Below are 23,171 nucleotides of genomic sequence, written 5' to 3' on the forward strand. Positions count from 1 at the left end.
TGCAACGGTTGGAGTTAAAAATCAACATTTGTGTTCTACTGAAGAAACAAAGTCACCTACATCTTGGATGCCCTGGGGGTAAGCAGATATACATCAAATTTTCATTTTTGGGTGAACTATCCCTTTAACGTCTTTGTTAGCGTGCTCGACTTCCATGCCAGCTATTGCAAGTTCGAGCCCCCCTCGGAGCTGGCCAATCAGCATATGCAAGTATATGTACTCGTACACTTTTGGTAGGCTCAATTTTAAGCATATCAGAACATGTTAAGTTGGACTGTGCACTGGCCAAGTACTCGCGTGTGGAAAAAATTTTTGGGCCTAATCCTGGCATTTATGAAAGCTCATTTGGAGAAAAAAGTCTCTGCCATCAAAATCCTTTAACACCTCCAGTGGCGTAATCACACCCTTTTATTGGGTATCTGTCACCTGTGGATCCCACTGTGAAACTCCCTCTAGGCAAAGAGACGTGTGATACCCTGAGACTGAAGGAGAAGAGAGGCTGCATTTTCTGAAAATTATTTTTTCAGCTGCCTACATTCCCCAGAGTTTTATCTTCATCTATTATTACCTCAGATTATCGTACCAAGACAGTTCCTACACAGAAAGAATTATTATTAACAGAAAGTATTATTAATTTATACAGTAAATAAGCCTTATTTCTAAAGGTGTTTTAAGCAGTCTCAGACTGCATTTCCATCATACCACCATAATCTGTTCACTGCCCATCTGATGCATGTCAGGCACAAAATGGTTGGTTGGATCTGGCTTTCAGCAGATCTGATTGACTGACTTTTCATATATTCATTTGGTATCAACTATTTCATGAACACCTGTCCCTGAATGGGGCATAAAACCAACAACTTGTCATCAGATAGTCTCTTGCTATTCTTGGCCAACATAAGCTGCAAAGTGCTGATAGTCATACGTCTGGCTACTGGAGACTGACTAATGTTTTTGCTGGCTTGGCCACCATGATGGGCCCCTGCTTAATGTAAAATAAATGATGTAATTTTTTGCTGTAATTAGGGGAAAATTACTGTATATAAATTAAATTCTCCTGAAAATGACTGTTTAAAAATGCTAATTTTAAAATAAAAATAAAAAAAAAAAAATTAATAAAAAGATTACAATGCAAAAAAATAATAAATAAATTGATCTTTTCACAAGAGGTCTTTGTACCATTAAAACATCCTGCAAGTTTCAGAGCTCCTCATTATAAACAAAGCATTAATTTAATTTAATCAAGCTATAAAAACAGCTTGTTCTGATATTTCGGGATCTGTGACATCACATGGGCAAATACATTTGCATATGACTGCCTTCAAAGCAAGACATCGACAAATAGATTTACATCATCGCACCACAGGCCAAGCCCACGTTCAGTCACTTAATGGCTGACTTACACTGGAGGCGAGCATCGCGTAAATAAAACTCATTATAATCACTGACGCTGTCTAGACTGGATAAAGTACACAGATGCGCGTTCATTTTCTAACATACTCCCACGCACTTGAGTCTGTCGACAACAGGACAAATTGAAGAGTGAAAGAACTTTTGTTTTTACGCGTCATTTAAACAGCTCATTTGAGTCTGGAAACAAGTGGATGGTTTATTTTTAAAGGCATTATATGTTTGTTCGGAGCATTTTGTTTTGTAAACGAGGCACAATTATGGAGAGTTTCTAAAACTTTTGTTGAAAGATGAAGCAGCACACTGTATTCTGACAGCAGATGCATCACAAACCACAAACAAATTATTTAATAATGCTTTGTCTGTAAATGACGGTTTTCTGCATATATGTATATATATATATATATATATATATGTGTGTGTGTGTGTGTGTGTGTTTATATATACATATAAATTATGCAGCAAGTGAACATTTTGTCCTCAAAGTTTGTGTTAGAAGCAGGAAAAATGGGCAAGCGCAAGGATTTGAGCGAGTTTGACAAGGGCCAAATTGTGATGGCTAGACGACTGGATCAGAGTATCTCCAAAACTGCAGCTCTTGTGGGGTGTTCCCAGTCTGCAGTGGTCAGTATCTATCAAAAGTGGTCCAAGGAAGGAACAGTGGTGAACCGGCAACAGGGTCATGGACGGCCAAGGCTCAATGATGCACGTGGGGAGCGAAGACTGGCCCGTGTGGTCCGATCTAACAGACGAGCTACTGTAGCTCAAATTGCTCAAGAAGTTAATTCTGGTTCTGATAGAAAGCTGTCAGAATACACAGTGCATTGCAGTTTGTTGCGTATGGGGCTGCATAGCCACTGACCAGTCAGGGTGCCCATGCTGACCCGTCCACCGCCGAAAGCGCCAACAGTGGGCACGTGAGCATCAGAACTGGACCACAGAGCAATGGAAGAAGGTGGCCTGGTCTGATGAATCCCGTTTTCTTTTACATCACGTGGATGGCCGGGTGCATGTGCGTCACTTACCTGGGGAACACATGGCACCAGGATGCACTATGGGAAGAAGGCAAGCCAGCGGAGGCAGTGTGATACTTTGGGCAATGTTCTGCTGGGAAACCTTGGGTCCTGCCATCCGTGTGGATGTTACTTTGACACGTACCACCTACCTAAGCATTGTTGCAGACCAAGTTTCAAGGAAATGGTATTCCCTGGTGGCTGTGGCCTCTTTCAGCAGGATAATGCGCCCTGCCACAAAGCAAAAATGGTTCAGGGTTTGAGGAGCACAACAATGAGTTTGAGGTGTTGACTTGGCCTCCAACTTCCCCAGATCTCGATCCAATCGAGCATCCGTGGGATGTGCTGAACAAACAAGTCTGATCCATGGAGGCCCCACCTCGCAACTTAGAGGACTTAAAGGATCTGCTGCTAACATCTTGGTGCCAGATACCACAGCACACCTTCAGGGGTCTAATGGAGTCCATGCGTCAACGGGTCAGGGCTGTTTTGGCAGCAAAAGGGGGACCAATACAATATTAGGAAGATGATCTTAATGTTATGCCTGATCGGTGTGTATATATATATATATATATATATATATAGAGAGAGAGAGAGAGAGAGAGAGAGAGCGCAAAAACATTATTATCATTACAAGTGAACCTCAAGGAACATATTAAGAAAAAAAAAAATCCATGTCACAATCTCTTTAAATTCTTTAATATGAGCCAGAAATTTCATTATGAAATTCTTTTTGTATTGTATGTGCAACTTTTGTTTCCCAATTACTGTCAAATCTTTGGTTTGAATTTACTTTTACCACATTTTAAAGCACAGTATATTATTAATGAATTCTATTGTCTTCTATTTCACCAACCAATAACAATCAGTCTGAGCCCAATTTTCTCAAAATCTCTCCAAGCTCTAAAGAATTCCACATAATAACAGTTAATCACAGTCCCAATAAAAAGCGGCAATTCTGCTGTGATTCATCCCTCTATTACAGCCTCCATCCCAGCGGCCTTGAACACACATGCTGCTAAAGAATCTCTCATAAAGGGTGAGAAATGACAAAATGTCACTCTTGATAATGCACTGTAACCTTCCCCTGTGGGATAAAGAGCTGAACAAGCCATAGCCTATAGACACACGCTCAAACCAGTTCTGTGAGGACAGGAAAATTATTTGAACACTAAACAATAAACAACAACAGAGAAATCTCATACTGTGAGCTGCAGCTCATATTAACCCTGCAGGGAAATGATATTAAAGATTCATAAGGCTCTTAGCAGGCTGATGGAGGGACATTCACAGGTCAGCCCCTCCAGATGGGCATTTGTGTGGCCCTCAGGCACTGGAGCCACAAATATATTACCAATCAGACTCTACAAGTTACCACAGGACCTCTATACACACACACACACACACACACACACACAGCGTAGACACACTTATGTTATATACAGCAGTTCAGGTCTGTGATGTTGAAGGTTATCCCCCAAAAAAGTCCCTCAATAGGGAACATACACAATCAATTTCTCTCAGGAGCACCAAAGTTCAACAGGCTAAAAGAAAAACACACACTGAAGCAAATGGTGTATTTAAATGAGAACTAAATGAAAACACAGCTTTCTAATAACTCTAAAAACTAAACCATCTGGGGAATCTAAGGGGTATTTTAACAAGAAAGGTCTTTCTCAAAGACAAACACAAAAGGAATGTGTCCTTGAGACGTATTCACAAGATTCGCTCATTTCACTGGAAAATAAACCAGAAGTTTTTTTTTTTTTTTTAGCCTTGGCCTCGGTTGCTGGGCAACACATTTCAAGGCAGTTTCTTTGGAAAATACTCTAAGAAAAGGATTTTAATATTTTTAATTCAACAAATAAGACAGATCTGTTTTTTAATTTTGTAAACCTTTTGTAACCAATTGCATTTATCTCCAGTAAACGGGGGACAAAAAAATGTCTTTTGAATCGAATAATATTCATTGATATTACCTAAAACTGCATAAACAGCAGAAGTGTGACTGACAGTTTGAGTGTTTGGTCTGTTGAATGTCAGTTTCATGCACTTAGCAGCCAGTAATTCACGAAACACATTGCGGTCTGTACAACCTGTATTCAATGTGGTCTGGTATCTTGGTATTTTGTGTCGTTTTGTTCATGGTTTTCAAGGTTGAGGTGTCATGTAACTTGCCATGTTGACATCTGCCTAATTTGATTTAAAAATACAAGTCTGTTTAATTTTCTCTCATGACTGTGTAATAAAAATGCATGGTGTTTTAGTATACAATTGTATTTTTCTTTATTTTTTTTAAGGGGACTCTCAATTTATCAAGCAGCATGGTCTTTGTTCTGGGTGCAGAAAGGTGCAGTTGTTAGTTTCTCTCTATAGGGGGCAGCAGTGATGCAGCCTGCTTCATTTCTCAGAGACAGAGCAATTAAAACCAGCACTGACTAATGTGATTCTCCACAGGCAACTGAATTAATAACAGTTGCAGTGGTTTAGCTTGATGAATTGCTGCAGTCAGTGTTTTAAATGAAAGCTGAACACTTGCATCTAAACCTGAAAAAGAGGAATCACATTCATTTTGTAATTATGAGATCTAGACAGCTAGAGGAAAGTTAATCGAATCAAATCACTGAGTTCATGGAGAGAGAGAGAGAGAGAGAGAGACAGAGAGGGAAACAGCAAGAGAGAGCATATTTAATTTGTCTACTATGAATGTCCAACAGTGCATAACAGCATTTTTTTTCTTAATCTATATAAACAAATGTCTTTTCAGTATCATCTCAAATCAGCATTCATTTTGTAAAAAATATTTTAAGCACCTTGAGATATCATTTCACCTAAAGCTTTCTCTTCTCTTACAGTGTCATCTTCTTGATAATCAAGGAAAATCATTTTTAAACAATAAATATTTAGATATTTATTATATGAACATTTGATTCACTTTTTTTCTTAGTTAACCATCTGGGGTCTGAGGCTGATTTGGGGTCCTGGAGTAGTTTTGACATGCCCTGACATTTATGCTTTTTTTCAGTTGCTTATAAACATATTAATGACAAAAGTCTCATTACACTGTATTCAGCACAAACTAGGCTACAATAATATGTGAGCAACAAGTATGTACATTTGTATTTTTGAGAGAATTACGTATATGCATGGTTTTTGAAAAAAACATACAAACAAAAATAATAAGTCACTGAAATAAGGCCTCAAAACACATACTAAACATTTTTTCACAAGACTTTTGTGAACTGTATATTTCAGTCTAGAGTTTTTGCTTCAAAATGATGTGAAAATCATCATGCCTATACTCAGTCACATAAAACAATGTATTGATTTTAAATTTCTAAGACACTTTTTGTTTAGAAAGGCCATATGCGAGGAGGCGTGAATCTTCATGAATAATGCTGTGATTCACACCTGAGGAGATTAAGACCCTGCCCCCAATGAGCTGCATAATGAGCCATTCAGTAAGGTAGCTATATTCTGATTGAAAGTCTAGATCTGGGAAAAGGGTAAAACAATAAAACCAAAACACACTCATGACAATTTGTAAGTTCGATTGTTTGATTTTTTTAACAGTTCGATTTGTACGATCTTAAGGCCTGTTCACACCAATATAAATGTTTGGTACTAAAATTTGGTAAACATTTTAATTTGAAATGAGTGGCTATTAATGCATCTGTTCAGACCAACACAAACAATCGCATGCCATCAATGCGACAGATTTTTCTTATTTCTTACAGAAAGAAAGAAACAGAACTTACAGAACTTTTGTTTCTGTACTCGTGTATTTCGTCTTGTTTGGTAAACACAATAGCGAATACAAAAATCTGAATGGCTGTTTAAATACTGTTTGACTTCTCTGTGAAAAGTGTGTGTCAGAAACTGCCCTAATTGTGTACCGCTGTATTTCTGCTTTTCCATAAGCGCCACCTACTGTCAGAGAGTGAATATCAGCGTCAGTTCTGGCAGGTCAAGCTCGCATCAGCTGACGCTCAGCTGATCCATGTCTACCAATAAGAATATGATGCTACAGCATTCCTATTTAAGTTCCCTTTTCAGTTATCCTTCAGCTGCTTTCATTGTGTTGCTCAGGAGCTAATTACCCTCCACCATCCCCAGCTCCTCCTCTTGTCCACAATAAGGATCTAGCCTCTGACATTCTCTATTGTCATTGTCATCAAGAACAGATATCATTAGGGGCTTTTGCTCCGGAGGAACCTTTTCATAGTTTCTATAACTATTTGTGGACGTACATGCTTTTTGGCGCGTTCGCACTGCAGGAACTGGGGACAATTTTAGTTCTAAGAACGCCTTTTGGGGGGACTAAATTAGATCCATTTACCATTACGCTAAGGAGAACATACAATGCGACTTTAAGGGGACCAAGTGAAACATGATCATGAATTTCTCAGCTAGCAACATTAAGCATACGGCAAACACTAATACTTTTTCATATACCGTTTACTTTCTTTGTATAACTGTTCTATCTAATAACGTATTAGACAGCACCGTTAAACAGATTGTAAACTAATGAAGACGGAGAATGCGAGCACTTTGTGCTCAGGCCCTGGAGTTCTCAGCACCGTCAAAATAAAAGTCACAACAACAAGTGTGGCTTACGTCACTTCAAAGTTCCTATTGGCGGTGTGAATGCAACCAGGAAAACTGCCCTAGGGGAATATTCAAATTCGTAACTGTTTGTAGATGGACCTTTCACAAGTGAAGCAACTGCTGAGACATCATCCTGAAACACAACTTTTTTTCTTTTAAGATTCACCTAATGATGCACAGACATCAATACCTGACAAACAAAACAATAGTGACTCTCAACAAATAATAATAAAGATAAACTGAACATTACAAAATAAATCAACAAAACAAACTGCTACTGTAAAAGTGAAGCAGCACAGATAAAACCAACAAGTATCAAAAAATGATACAGCATAACCCATTCATGCTGCATTGCATGCTGGGTACCTTCACAGTACATATGGACTGTAGAAATACAGCATGATATTGTTTGTTTACAGTAATTTTTGTGTTTTAGTTAGATACAAGTCCTACTGTGAAATTACTGTGAAAGTAACATAATTATTAACATGGAATATACTGTAAACTCATGCTTTTTAACAGGACAAAAATACAAGCTCAGAGACATTTATAATCTATTGATGTTTTTGATATACAGTATCTTAATTTGGTGACCTGGATATTGATATTTTGTTATTTATTTTTAATTCTTTTTAAACAGTATAAATGATTACTTTGTGGTAATGCAACTGTTTTGCATATTCATGAACAAGAATGTGTATGTCAGGCCATAAATCCACAAACATTTTGCATAAGCGCTTGCCACCCCTCATAGTCCTCATGTCACCCCTTTGCCACCCTATAAATATTTCTCTAGAACCGCCCCTGCATACCGCCAATCCAAACTGTATGCTAATGGTCAATTATCTTTGACGAAAGTGGTCCTGATAGAATTGCAGAATTGCAGAATTGCATTTTTATTCATGCATATGGTTTTTGCCTGCATTGGTCTGAACAGACAAACAGCAAGTTAAAATCTGAACAAATTTTCATGCCGAACATTTGTGTTGGTGTGAAATAGTGCTGTCAATCGATTAAAAAATTAACTAATTTTTAACTAACATTTTTCTGTAATTAATCACAACCGACTTTAAAGTGTTTAATATATATTTATATTGTAATACTTTCAGATTGAATCTCCAAAATAATGTAGAAACAACATAAAGGCAGTATATTTTAAATATTTGTTAAATGGCATCTTTTTACTAATCACTATTAAGGCCTGTATCTATTGTCTTTATTACATGGATTTTTCCCCTCAATTTTAGCCACAAATTATAACCATTAACATTACAGTATAATTGAAAGCTATCATTTTTATCATTTAATAGGCTTTAAAAAATAAAACAACTTTTAATTTAAGTGAACTTAAAACAATCTTCACATAAACCCATTGTAATAAATGTAATATATCAGGGCTCAACACTAACGTTTTCTTCTACTGGCCCACTCAGACAGTTTAGATTTTTACCTGCCCTGCCAAAATGCACAAAAAAAAGTTATTGTTTTTATTGTTTTTGACAAATGTAAACTTGTAAACAGTGCTTTAAGATTTTCAGGTTGGTCTAACATGCAAATATACAGACATTGAATATTTTCTTGAATATTTTCTGTTTCTGTGCAGTTAATAAACACTGCACAGTCTTCAATGCATAAATTATAAATTGAATATAGATTAATTGTAATTAAAGCTAAAAGTGATTCAGTGAGTGATTTTCTCTTTGTCTGTTGTTCTTTGATTAACATTAATGACAACAGCAGGTTTATTAGGCTGCTGTCACTTTAAGACCTGACACACATGACGCTGATCGGACACGCATCCTATTTTCAATTTTCACTTTTTAATTCATTTAATACTTTTTTTTTGTCCATTCCAGCGCGAAAGAGAACTGTTGGGTGTTTGTTCACAGACAGCCAGCGCACCAGTACAGATTTGAGTGCTCTTTTGCGTCTTATCGTGCTTGAATGGTTTAATAGCACTTGAATGAATGATAGTGTCATCATATAATGTAACGCCAGCCAAAGCATGCCAGAAAAAAAACGGATGCTGCGTTATTTGCATTAAATATTTTTAACGCGTTAAACTGAAAAAATTAATCGCATACGTTAATGTTAAGTTTGACAGCCCTAGTGTGAACACATTAATTTGTATGTTTTAGGGGTGGACCTTCATGGTGATTTTACTTACAAATGTAGATTGTAAAAATTCATACAAAATCACCAACTCACATTGTTCGGCTTGATGAAACATGACAACTTTTTATAACATGATAAATTGGCTGAAGTGTGTGATTTAAAAAATATTTTTTCAAAAGCCACCATATTGAGTTTTGCGATTTCTCAAATGCCCGAATTATTAACATAATAGTTTTATCTATATAATATGATAATTTTATCTATTTCTTTTTCCCTCTCAATTTCTATCTAAACTTTAAAAAATTCTACTTAAAACACTAGCATCTGCATTTTATCAAAGTTTCTAAAACCTGGCCTATTTATTGAGTGGGAACACTCATTAAACACTGCTTCTAATGAGCCATGACTGATGGGAGTGATGCAATCACTCATATATCCTCCTCTCATGAAGAAGTTATCAGTGTATTACTGCACAGCTCAGAGTAATAAACCACAACTGAACACACAGAAACACAATGAGGATAACTCAGATCTAAAGCATCTTTTAGTCGTTTGTTGCCAAGTAACAGGTTCCCATGGTGACTAGGCCCACCTCACTAATCAGTATTTGTCAGTTAGCGGAGTCTGTGCTGTTATGGGACACCCCACTGCCGTGTGTGTGTGTATGTTTAACAGACTAATGTAAGTGATCACACAGCAGTGGATAATAAAATTTAATCTCTGTTCTTAAACCTAGTGAGCTGCTTATCTAGAAATCATTTTAATGCATCATAGCTGCTTCCTGACAAAAAAAGAAAGCAGCATAAGGGGCCATTCACACAGAACAGGTTTTTGTGGTTAAAAAAGGTTTGAAATGCGTTTTTTTAAAAGTTTTTTAACTTTACTTCTTTTAACTTGAGCGTCACATTTTTAGAAAGGCATGTCATGTGCGAGATGCTGCAAAAGACGCAAGACACGAGCACAACGGTCAAACACATCTGTCTAGCGCATGTTTTTAAAAAAAATGGAAAAGTAGCACAGTGGAGTTATAAGGCAGTATTTCATGTATCTCAGAAAACATTTGAAGCTTGGCAAAAAAAGTGACCCAAGATAGTGAAAGACTATGAATATACTTAATATAAAAACAGTCCAAAAATATTTATTCCAAATATTATATATAATGTTTCAAGCAATTAGTAATTCCTTTAGAAGGACAAAGTAACACTTGAGTCATTACTATCCAAAATCTTTCAAAAACCTCAAATGTTTACAATGAGTTCAGTCATTACTAGAGAGTTATCATGCTTTTCACTTTAGAATACTGATCCAAATAATTAGCAATTCCTTCTGGAGGATTTGGTAATACTTGAGTCATTAATAGTGGGTTATCATGATCTTTATTTTAGAATTAATTATACATTATGCATTAATCACATTAATTATGAACCTGTATATAGTAGTTAGTAGTCCTCTGGAAGGTATGAAAAAAATAGTAGTTATTGATTAGCTAATAGTGAACTACTACATTCAAGTATTACTTACTAATTCATTAATCAGAGTTTCTTGTTAGTTGATAGCAGTTACTAAAATGTTAATATTGCATTACTCATTTGTTTGTGTAGTTATTCATTAATGACAGAACAGTATTCACAAATGTTACCAAACAATCCAAATTAAACATTTAACCCAGTATTTGTGTTTGCTAAGTATTTTATGCCTGTTAGCTTAGCAACATGCTAACATCAAACAATGGAACTCAGGCTCATTGGAAATGCATGATTCTGCAAAACTGCAAAAACGTACCTATACATGCAGTACATTTCACTGCAGTTTCGAGCTGAAATGAACACTAGAGGCAGTAAAACACCAACAGTTTTTGTTCCTTTTCACACAAATTATAATTACAGGGGTAGATTATCGATTAAAAAGACATATTTTCACGCAGTTCCATAAATACTACGTTATGACCCCACAATACTTTTACTATAGTGCATGATTTTCAAACTAATACATGTTTACATTTGTACCACATAATCATTTTAACCTGGAATAACCTGGAATCCCCACCACATAATCCTAAGCTTTTCTGGCATAGCAAACTTGCTCTGTAGTCACTGGACATTTCACTTTGAAACTGCCGTAAACGTGCTACAAGTATCATTACACAACCATTTTGCAGTTCATTTATAACACTGGGCTGTTTAATTAACACACATCTGCAATGGAGAAAAAATATATTGCTTATGTTGTAGACTTGTGGACGTGTCCTGAAAAGTGCAGCAAAATGTACATGGAGTAACATATTTCAGGTTTCGCAGAAATGCAGGCAGAGACACAAATTTCCAATGAGCCTGGTTGTAAATAAGGCTTCTACCCTGACTGGTCTGTTGTGATTTTTACTTACTCTGATGAAAAGCATTTTCTCTCCAACACGGTAACGGCCCTGTGATTGTCGCTCTATGCAGAACTTATTTGGGCACTTACAAGGTGGATCTTCAGAAATGTGCTTCACCTGGAACACATTACATGTAAAACTTTACATTCTCATCCTAGAGGAAAATAAACATTTGTCAGAGTTAAAGTTACTGTGGTACAGATAACAATAGTGATTTCTGAGGAAGAAAAATGTTACTCACAGCATCATCCAGTAGCTTGCCGGTACTTTTTCTGCTGGAGTTTGTCTTGCTGAATGGAGAGATAGATGGAGAGATAGATGGAGAGATGGACGGAGAAACGGATGGAGATTGAGAATCGGAAGCAGGAGGTACAGGTGAGAGTGGAGGCTCAGGTCTCTTCTCTTCCTGTTCAATCTCTTTCTCCAGCTTTATAAGTCCAGGTGGCTCTACCTTATACCTGTCACAAGAGTGACCATTCACACTTTATGGTTTGATTACATGTACAACAAAATTGTGATTTGAAACAAAGCAAAATTGTTCATTATAAAAACAAAGCAATAGAACCATGGAACCACAAGAATCTTTCAGTGGGTTGGTAACACTTTACAATAAGGTTCATTTGTTAACATTAGTTAATGTATTAACTAACATGAACTAACCATGAGCATTACATTTGTTACTGTATTTCTTCTTTGTAATGTTAGTTAAAAATACAGTTCATAGTTTGTTCATGTTAGTTCACAGTGCATTAACTAATGTTAACAAATACAACTTTTGATTTTAATGAAGTATTAGTTGAAATTAACATTAACAAAGATTAATAAATGCTTTAGAAATGCAGTTCATTATTAGTTTATGTTAACTAATGTGGTTAACTAATGAACCTTATTGTAAAGTGTTACCAGTGGGTTTTGCCAAATTAATTTGCCATTACTCGGTAGATTTGTTACCAAATTATATACATTTTCTACTATATAAGTCAATGGGAACCAAAACTGTTTGGTTTCCAACATTCTTCAAAATAACTTTTTAACTGAAAAAAAAAAAAAAAAAAAAAAAAAATCTTGTTTTTTCAGTACAAACATCTAAAAATTCTTAAATCAAGATACTTTTACTTGAGAAGCAAAATGATATGATAAGTCTTGTTTATAACTATTTAATATTTAATATCTATCAGCAGTGCTGGGTAGCAAATGATTACATGTAATCTGGATTACGTAATCAGATTTCAAATTAAGTACTTGTAATTAAATTATATTACGTTTTAAAATACTTGTATTCAGACTGCAGTTACTTTTCTATTGATTACATGATTACACATTCTCACAATGGCATTATTGATTCTCCTTAATTCTTCTTTCATGTTTTAAATTTTCCTTTCTAAAAATCATATGGCTTATATGCATTCAGAAAGTATTTTTTCTTGTTTTAAGCATAAACTCACTTCATTTTGATTCATTTTTCAGTAAACAAGACTTAATTTTATTCGCCATCTTGGTTCTCAGGTAAATGTATCTTGATTTAGGAACTGACATAATTTTGCAGTGTTTTAATGTTTCACCAAATAATCAAAGTCATACCATTTGTAGCAACATTATGGTGTGTGATGACAGAATTTATTTATTTATTTATTTTTTGTGGACTACCTGGATGCTATTCTTCCCAGCTCCAGCAGGCATAGACAAACTTCTCTTGGCTGTTTGTGTAAAACTAGAAGAACATTAAAATAAAAACATGAGACATAATACAGCCACGGCATCTTGTGCTGACATACTGTACTAATCAAAGAACTATTGAAAACATCAATATGGTTGAATGATGAAACCAAGAGACCACAGAATGACACGGTGATGATGAATTAGTAATTCATTAAACTATTACACTCACTGACAGCTAATGTTCTCTCAGCGGGAGACTCTCAGTGTGTTTTCAGCATTAAGTGATTAAACAACACATTATGCTTTTCATGGAATGCTTTTCAAGGAATTGTGGAGCATACAAAAACTACATTTCCCATGATTCAGTGAGGTTGAGTGATGGCAACACAACACAACATGCATTAAAATCTGTAATCTCCACCTCAAACCTCAGAACATCCCACCTGAACATAACGCATCCATGTTTTCATTTAGCTATTTCTGAGGGGGAAAGGAAGAAAAAATGAATTAAGTATTTATTTTCTCTTTCAAATGTTTTTTTAATCTAAATACGGTTGAATAACCTATAATTTACCACATCATATACCACACTTGCTAATATGATAATTTGATGAGTAGCCAGTTTTTGTAGAACAGATTTACTGCAACACACACTTCATAAATCTGTTCCTGCACTGGTTTGCATTTTAGATCTTAAGGCAGGAACACAGCAAGCCGACGGTCGGCCGTTGGCAGTTTTTGTTCGTCGGCTGACTAAGTTTTCTCAGTGTGTTCCACACCGTCAGCTGAAGTTGGTCCTCGTCAGCTTTTTTTCGGCCGATTCGACATGTTGAATCGGCGTCGGAGCTCGTCGGTCCGTCGGGCCATCTGATCATTCTGATCGGCTGTTCAGCTACTGCCACCTGCTGGTATGGAAAGGCATTTCATCTTACGCAGGCACAGAAGGGACGTGCTACTTGGCCGTCGGCTGTCGAGCGTCTTTTTTGGTGTGTCAGGGCAACTTTGGACCCAGACGCTGCCGACGTGAGCTAACCCTGCAGTCTGCTTTCGTCGCCACTAGGTCGCTTGGTGTGTTCCTGCCTTTAAGGGCATCCAAATAGATTTTTCTGAACATTTGAATGAAAGTAAGGTTAGGACATCTTTTCTGAATTGAGTTTGTCACAAATACGTCTACATTCTATCTGCACACAACTACACAAACACCCTCTCTTGTGTGTAACTCCAGTGGGAAGAGAACCCATTCTTTCTGCACTCAGAAAACTCAGTTCCGCTGCCCTCAGTTCTACTCCCCAGATGACCCGATCCTGTCTTTCTCTCTCGTTCTTTTTGTAGTTTCAGCAGACTTGTTATTCTCTCCAGCTGTCTTGGACATGTGTTGAAAGCAAAGCATAAAGAAGCTATTCTAACACTCTACCTGGAGCCTTCAATGTCTGTATGTCTGGATCTGACACATGACAGAGATGTCTAGTTTACAGGCTGTTTACAGCTACTGCAAAAGAAGAGGACACACTTTCTTCCTTCATATACTTTTTCACCATCAAAATTTGTGCCAAGAATACCACAATTTTGAGAAATGCAGTGAGAGGAAAAATATAACTTATTTGTCCCATGACCAGCCAGAGACACTTATTATCTGTATCTGACCTTTACCAATTTCAGTTTAAGGCACAATATGTAATTTTCGCCACTAGAGGTCGCTTATTCAAAACAAAGGTGTAGCTTGGTAAAGCCTTGATTTCACGAAATCATGGGAGGTGTTGTCTTCACGTCTACAGCTGGTGGAAAAGAATCCAACGAGACTCGGGCAGAAATCATATTAATGGATGAGCTAATGTATTAAAGATTTATAAACATTACTGTAGTATGAAGCAGAGTGTTGCTGAAAGCCGTTGGAGCGGAAAGAGGCCGCTGGAGCGATTGCTAATGAGAGACAAGCGTGACGCACGTCTCGAGAGCAATGGAGCTTTTATTATGCCGCAGACAAGCACTTCTGCTTCTTCCAGTCAAGCGTATGTGGGGTAACGCAGCTCTGTTTTATCATATTAGATACATTTGTGTGTTGAAAGTTGTTATAATGCTACTCTGTGCATTCACTTGGCGGCTACTATGAGACAATTGTTGCACACTGCAGTAAACTAGATCGATATTAGGCATGGTAAAACATGGTACTTTAAGACTTACTGTGTTGAGCTATATAACATTAGTTTTGCATTAGGCAGTTTTATGTTTTATGTACAGCAAAACAACCTAATCATCACCCAAAAACAGTAGTAGTATTGTGATGTAAAATTCCAAAATGTTTTTTTTTTTCTTTTTTGTCAGGCATTTCTTTCATTATGGGTGCTTTTGGCCCAATATAATTTTAGAAATGTTTAGAAACTCACTTTTTACACTCTCAATTATTTAATTTCTTTATGAACAACGTCTAAATGTCTAGTTCAGCCATGAAACTCTAGAAGGCGCAGGCTAATAGGTCCAAGCAATCCACAAGAAATTACATCATTACTGCATGGCACAAGCTGATTGGCCTCTGCTGATCCTGAAGCCAATGAGATTGCTTGCTCAACATTTAAATATGGTGTAGTGTTGGCTGTAGGGTAGTCCTGTCGTGTGCTTTCAGTTCCTCTGAAACCCTCCACCTCCCCCAGCTCCACCTGCCTTGATCTGCTACAGAATTTATGTATGTCTATTTATGCAGAAGCAGCATATCTTACATGCTCACAGCAGCATGTCTGAGTATCTACTGATAGTAGCAAGTCCATACTTGTTCTGTAGAAGCAGTAATAATCAACAGTAGCAGCATAGCAGATCTAGACCAAATACATTTAATACATTGACCAAATACATTAACATTGCCATATTCAATAACATGCTAAGTTGTCACTTAAGTTGTCACTATAGACTGTGTAAATAACAAATATCATTGTTATTTTTTTGTATTTTTGACATCATGAGCATTTACACCCCTAATGTTACAGCTGTCATTGTGTGGATTATTCTATTATGCTTTTTCTTTTTTTACCTTTCCTTTAGTGTGTAATATAGCTGTTTGTGCATGTAAACGATCTGCAATGCTATAAAAGTCAAGGTCCATGCCAAAGGGAGTGAATCTCTCCAGCAGAAAACCTGCATTTGGTTAAGGTAAGGCATTACATTTGCGACACACTCTAAGCGGAAGACCTATCACAACAGACAGACCAATCAGAGCAGACGGCGCTTTTTGGAAGGCGGGTTTTAAAGTAGCCTAAACTAAAACACAGCATTCAGACAGAGGGTGAAAACAGGTGCTGCACCATTGTAACTTATAAGAAAAAATAATTTTTGAATATTAAATCATGTTAACCTATTCTAGTAGACCCCCTGAACAAAATTATGAACTTGTAAATGAGCATAATAAGGGCTTTTTAACAATTCAATGTGAAGATGTATTTTTACATATTAAACAGATAGACAAAAATAAATGATGGCTGGTGCAGGTCCCACATGCTCTCTCACTGCATTTACTCTAGAAATACAGAGCTGCATTTGTTGTAATAAATCAGGCTTAAAGTCCTTGCACAGAGAAAGGCCTGATTTCAAAAAGACAGAGATTATTCAGCCATAAATCTTTGTTGCTGTGTCAGAGATGGATTTGTTTAAAGGACTCACCAAGCCCATCTGACTCAAACAGACAGGTGTCACCTACGCCCACCTCTCGACACCATGACAGGAAGTTGGCTGTGTTGTCCCTGGCGAAAAAGGAACCAGACGCGGCGTTGGCTCGGCAAGGAATCCTGCGACTGGGGATCGACTGAAAGAGAAAATTTGCTCAATTTGTTACGCCGTTGTAGACAGACATTTGCATTTAAAATGTCTTACATGCAAGAGGAATGCCTGTGAAGAGAAGGATGGCCAAAATCGAAACACCCCAAATGTTCTCCAATCTCAAACCCCAAAGGCCAGAAACATAACCAAAATGAATGTTGTTCCAAACTCTAACCACACAAATGAAGCAAGCGCATTTGAGCTTTCTTGTTTACCATATTTGATGAGCTTTATGTATGTGTGTTAATCAATGTTAATATGTGAATAAAAGCCTAAATTAAATCTGTTCATCATATAAAGCTTTCATCTCTTCTGAAAACTTGGATTCACTACAATATCTTCTTTGTACTTTTAGAAGTTTTGGTTGCATGGATTTTCAATAGAAGGGCAAAAATGATGAGTGAATATTAAAAATACCTTTTCAAAGCAAAAATAACAAAAAAGGGGATTTATTTTTAAAGTTAAAACTGATTTTTATTGAATCAGGGCATAATGTTACTGGCCATGGATTCAGAGAGGTTTTAGAAATCCCCTTTCCCATCTCCCCCCCTGCATTTCCTTTCTCACTAATTCCCTACAGTTTTCCTTTTCTGCCACAGTCTCTCTTCATGCTTTAGCTGGCATACGTCACCCACTAACCATGAGCAGTTTGTGATCTCTCTTGTTTCTCTCTTAGTATCTGCCTCACTCTTCCCCCGCAGGGGTCTGGATTACAGGCTACTATTATCACATATCTATGCTTTCACAAACAAAATTCCCCTTTCTCTAATCAATAATCAATAAGAATGAGAGTGACAGTTCTAGGTAAATGCATGCATAAGGAGATGCTGGAGGTCAAATTACACATATGAATCTCAATGGGAGATTTACCCAGTGTATAGTTTCATACAGCACACAGAGAAAGGTTAGATGAGGTGATGTTGGAAGAATGTAGTATTTGCTGGAATGGATTGTTTTCTCTTGCTTTTCCAGAACATTCTCAAGCTTCTCCAATGACTAGTTAATAAAGTATTAGTTCATCCTGTAAAGTAATCTCTGATCACTGGAATGACGAGACGAACTACAACAAAAACAAAACCAGCTATTATAATCTATAACATGTGTGGAAATTCAGAATTAAGCTAATGCTAAAAAAGCTAACGTTTAAACCCAAAATAAAACCAAAATTTTACCCTGTTTAAGTTCTTAAAATTTTTTGGGCCCATTGTTGAAAAACTTTGATCTGTTGGGAATTATGGGATCCAAATCGAATTGTGCCTGATGATTCCCAACAAAACCCTTAAAGGGATACTGCACCCAGAAATTAAAATTCTCTCATCATTTACTCACCCTCATGCCATCCCAGATGAATGTGACTTTCTTTCTTCAGAAAAACACAAATTTTTAGAACAATAATCTCTCATATATTCATATACATCAGGCATAGCATGAGGGTGAGTGTATGAGTGAATTTTCATTTTCTGGAGAAGTATACCTTTAGGGTGCGTTCACACTTGTAGTTCAGTTTGTTTGGTTCATTTAGTCCAGACCAAAAAAGAAAAAAAAACATTTAGTCCTGGTCTGATTAGCGTTCAGATTGGCAATTTTATCACCGAACCAAAAGATACCGAACCTAAAGGCATAGGGACACGTTCACAACCTGATTGGTTGGATGTTATGACATATTGCCTATTTTGAGACAGAACATACCGAACATCCAAAACAATGCTGTGTGCTGAGGTAAATGTTCTTGTTGTGTGTGCGTAGCCTGCATATGATGGTATTTTGGCCAGCTGGGAACTCGTGAAGAGCTTATAAAATGTGTAAAGGAGTCAAAACAGTGACGGGAATCCATCCGTCACACACACAAACGATCTGCTGCGTGGAGACACGCGTCTGATGCCTGTGATAAGTGAAGTCATGACTATGACGAGAAAAACCGTGAGGATTATGTCCTTTTTAGGGTCTCATCTTCCTGTTTTTGGTTCGTTTACATGTCTTTGGTCCGTGTTGCATTCTTATATCATTCGAACCGCACCAGAGTTCGTTTGGAAGCGGATCAAGACCCATCTTTTCAGCGGTCTCGGTCCGCTTGTTTGGTGTGCACCAGGGTTCAGATGGCAGCGTTCACACATGCTCAAATGAACCACACTAACAGAGCAATCACACCAGGGTTCGTTTTAATCGAACCAAACATGACAAGTGTGAACACACCCTTAAAGGTAGGGTAGGTAATTTTCGAAGAGGCTAATAATAGCAAGCTAGCTTTCAAATCATAACATCCCACTCCCCCTTTAGAGCATCTCCAAAACCACACCTCCTCCAAAACACATGAACGGCGTCACGAGAGATGGCGTTAAACTACCTCATGTCTCAAAGCACATAACATTACAATAATAATGAACATAAACAACTTACAGAGCACTGACCTGTATCACCTGACTGCTGCAGATTATTTCGGCGTTGATAGTGTCGCCATTGAAGCGCATACATTTGAGTCACGAACTGCTCCGAGTATAACATCACAGGTTTCCATCTCTTACAAATTACAGTATTTATGGCATGAACGCAGCATAGGCTTGTTGTTTTGGTTTAGGAGGAACTGTAAAAGGTGGCTGCTGTTTCGGTTGTGGTGCTTGTGACTGACGTCTGTCTAACTCTGCATAGCATGAAACGTGCTGATGATTTGTGATGTCTGCGTAAGCAGATGCACGGAGGTATGGAAATACATATACGGACAGGCAGGTAGGACACTGTATCGTTGCCCTCGGAACAATTGGAAAAACATTGTATGGTCCTACACTTTCCATAGATGATATTATATACATATAAATACATTTAGATCACTTAACTTAAGCTGCGTCCCAATTTGCCTACTTATACTACGCCCTAAACTGTACTGTTTTTGTGAAGAAAAACTACATACTTTTGAGTGCGTAGCAGAAGAGTATGCAACATTAGTGATTGCTATCAGGATGTGAAGAGACTTTCAACCAGCATAAACCAAAACACCTACCCTGCCTTTAATACACACACATACAAACTCTCTCTATTTCACTCTCTCGCTCTCTCTCTCTCAGAGGGTAGTGGATGTGTTTGATCTTGTCTCTGTAGCCTCTGGACTGTGTAATCAATGAACTGCTGTAACTCTCTCACTCTTTCTGTCCCTGAGGAGTCAAAACCTCAAATATTCCTCACATATGTGCTGTTTTTGCACGTACACATATAGCGATCTGCCAACCCAGCATGCAGCAGGGCTCTTTACACACATTTAAAAACAGATACACCCTGTATTATCTCACTTATATTTATCTACACAGCATAACGCAATTAATCATATATTTTTACCTTAATACTCGATTAGTAATTAACCATAGTCAAGTTTTAAGATTTCACACTGTACATTTTCAACAGTGAATAACATTCATATGTGCATATTTTTGAGATAAATAACTTTGATTGGACATATACGTGAACGTTAACTTAAAATAGCCTAATTTACATAACTAAAAATAGTAATAACAGTTATATTTAACCTGCTAATTATTTTCCTTAGTCAAACACCTTATGATTCAATGGATTGGTGTTTTGAATGGATATGTACTGGAACTTTATGATTGCAAAGTATTGACTGAAATGAAACAGTCTTGAAATTCAATCTCTTTCTAATGAGACAAACTCATTATGTTTCCCAGAAGCAAACTCCATGACAGGAACCTGAAACATGAACATGAAGCATGCCATGACATAAGACAACCTCCTTAGCGGAGCATGTCAGCCAACAATATGTAGCCATTTTACATACAGTACAGCAGACATGCTTACAAACACAGTTTGAAATAATATACTATCACAAAATTGCTATTGTATGCTTGGAACAGCAGGACGGACTACAACAACTGGATTTAAAAATATATACTATATATATATATATAGTATATATTTTTCCAGATCTTACCTGGATGCAAGTTCAGGACACACAATACAATCAAGTCGTGACAACAATGTAGCATATTAATGTTTTGTATGCTTATCGTGACATACTGCATAGTATTTCACATAGGGAAGGATGTCTGATATCTAGATAACTTGAAAGTATCTGTAATACAAGGCCACAGAAATATGCTTCATGGAGAATATTTAGACAAATAATATGGCCTAATACACTGGAAAATCATCGAATCTGCCATTTTTGAAATTTATTTACATAGGCAAAATACATAATTTTTTTAAATTATTATTTAAAAAAAAAATGTTTATTACATTTCTAAAGTACATATTTCAATCAAAGGCAGTTTTATATTACAGGTCCTTTGTAAATATGTGGTCAAAATACAAAAAAAACATAAAACTATGCATGGCTTAAATAGGGTGACCACACTCTCCTCTATTTAAAAACCTCTTTTTTGTTGGCAATATTCAGTGCATACAGTGCTGTGCAGGTATACATATCATGATTGCTTTTATATGCCAATCGAGGAAACTACAGGCCATGAGGTCTACTGTGTATTTCTTGTGCTGTTATACTTCAGGGACTCTATTAGTAGAACTGGAGCAAAACTAACAGAAAGCCCCATTCTGAGTATCTGTAAGAGGTGGTTTTTGGCCAAGACAAGCAGAAATATTTTCTTAATTTACCATCGAAAAAATCTCCTGATCTTAATGGTTTTCCCATCTGGAGGAGTTTTTGAACACTTAACAAGTCACTGCTTTCATTAGACTGCTCTGTTAAAATGAAAAAGCTCAGTGATTTTCCAAAGTTCATCGTCCCACAATGCCGAGGTTTGACGGGAAATGGCAAGCGGCCCTGACTCCAGACAAAAGTCTTTGTATGAGAGAAACTAAAAATGCATTCAATACAAGCACCTGAACCCAATAAACTGCAGTATTTTATACGGTTATTTTCAAAACATGCATTTTGGCAGCCATGCTGAATTCATTTATGTTACTGCTAAGGACATACATGCAACATTGCTACAGTAAATGCAGAAAATACTGAAATAATGAATTCAGAGTGTTAATGTTCTAATGTACTAATGTTCAATTCACAATCACACTACAAGATGACTAGGAAATATCTGTCAACCACAATTGAGTTGATTATATGGAAACTACAGCAAAAACCTTCTACAGTTTGAGAAAATTGGTCTAATATTTTAAAGGGCACCTATTATGCCCCTTGTTACAAGATGTAAAATAACTCTCTGATGTCTCCAGAGTGTGTATGTGAAGTTTTAGCTCAAAATACCCCACAGATAATTTTTTATAGAATGTTAAAATAGCCTGTTTTGGGGGGCGAACAAAAACAAGCCGTTTTTGTGTGTGTCCGTTTAAATGCAAATGAGCTGCTGCTCCCGGCCCAGTTTCAAGAAGAGGGCGGAACTTCAAGAGCTTATGCAACAACAAAAACAGGACAATCTCAAGCACTGAAAATGACAGAAACTGTCAGTAATGGTGTTCAGTTCAAACCGGATTCGGACAATAATGCCTACAGAGCCAGAGAATATATGCTGCATGGAGACAGAACTGGTATAGTTTAGTTTAATTACGGTTATAAATTATGTTGTCATCTTGCTCCACTATTAGTACAAGCCTGTTGTAGCGGACCCCATCCGAATGATGGCCAAAACTTTACTGATGAGTTTTATGATGTTTATTGTACAGCATACAAAAGATGAAACGTCCGTTTTCACTCCAGAAAATCACTGTAAGAGCTGAATAAAACAAAGTACAAGAAGTGTGCATTAAAGTCTTTTATCTCTAAACTCTCTCTCTCCCTTGCATTAACATACACAGCGATCGAATTACACAAAAACACTCGCTATAACTAACAGTAAACAAATATATACAGACCTTTTTTTTTAGATGGGGGTGCTTAATAAACTAGTAAACTTTTTATCCGTAAAACAACTCAGATGAACTGTAATAAAGTGCGTGCCCTCCCCTTCATTGTTGCCGTAACCAGTATCGCTCCGGAGACTATAAGCTGGATCACAAACAGTTGGTACTAGGTGTGTCTCATACGTCCTGAAAAGTGAAGCTGCGGGCTCTTTGATCGCCCCCTGGTGGCTGGATGCAGTACAGGTCATAAACCCCGCCCACTCCATGCAAACGAACGGGACTTGAGTCAAAATAAAAAAAATAAATTACACTTCCAATAAAATTTTCCGAAAGATGGTTTTGGTGATTTAAGGTAGTTGTTATCATGC

The 23,171-nt window shown here is 37.0% G+C and overlaps 1 protein-coding gene across 2 annotated transcripts in view; it reads right to left on the bottom strand.

Annotated features, from left to right (window-relative positions):
• The window catches only part of LOC127507028 (growth arrest-specific protein 2), a 46,265-nt gene that overhangs the window by 2,984 nt on the left and 20,110 nt on the right, over positions 1-23,171 (bottom strand). For both annotated transcript variants that reach the window (XM_051883877.1, XM_051883876.1), the window contains 4 exons: positions 16,828-16,969; positions 13,168-13,231; positions 11,762-11,978; positions 11,530-11,637 (listed from right to left, as the gene is read on the bottom strand). In XM_051883877.1, coding sequence (XP_051739837.1) covers positions 11,530-11,637; positions 11,762-11,978; positions 13,168-13,231; positions 16,828-16,969 — 531 coding nt within the window. The remainder of the gene's footprint in view (positions 1-11,529; positions 11,638-11,761; positions 11,979-13,167; positions 13,232-16,827; positions 16,970-23,171) is intronic.

Source organism: Ctenopharyngodon idella, chromosome 24, assembly GCF_019924925.1.
Source record: "Ctenopharyngodon idella isolate HZGC_01 chromosome 24, HZGC01, whole genome shotgun sequence".
NCBI classification, from domain to species: Eukaryota; Metazoa; Chordata; class Actinopteri; order Cypriniformes; family Xenocyprididae; genus Ctenopharyngodon; species Ctenopharyngodon idella.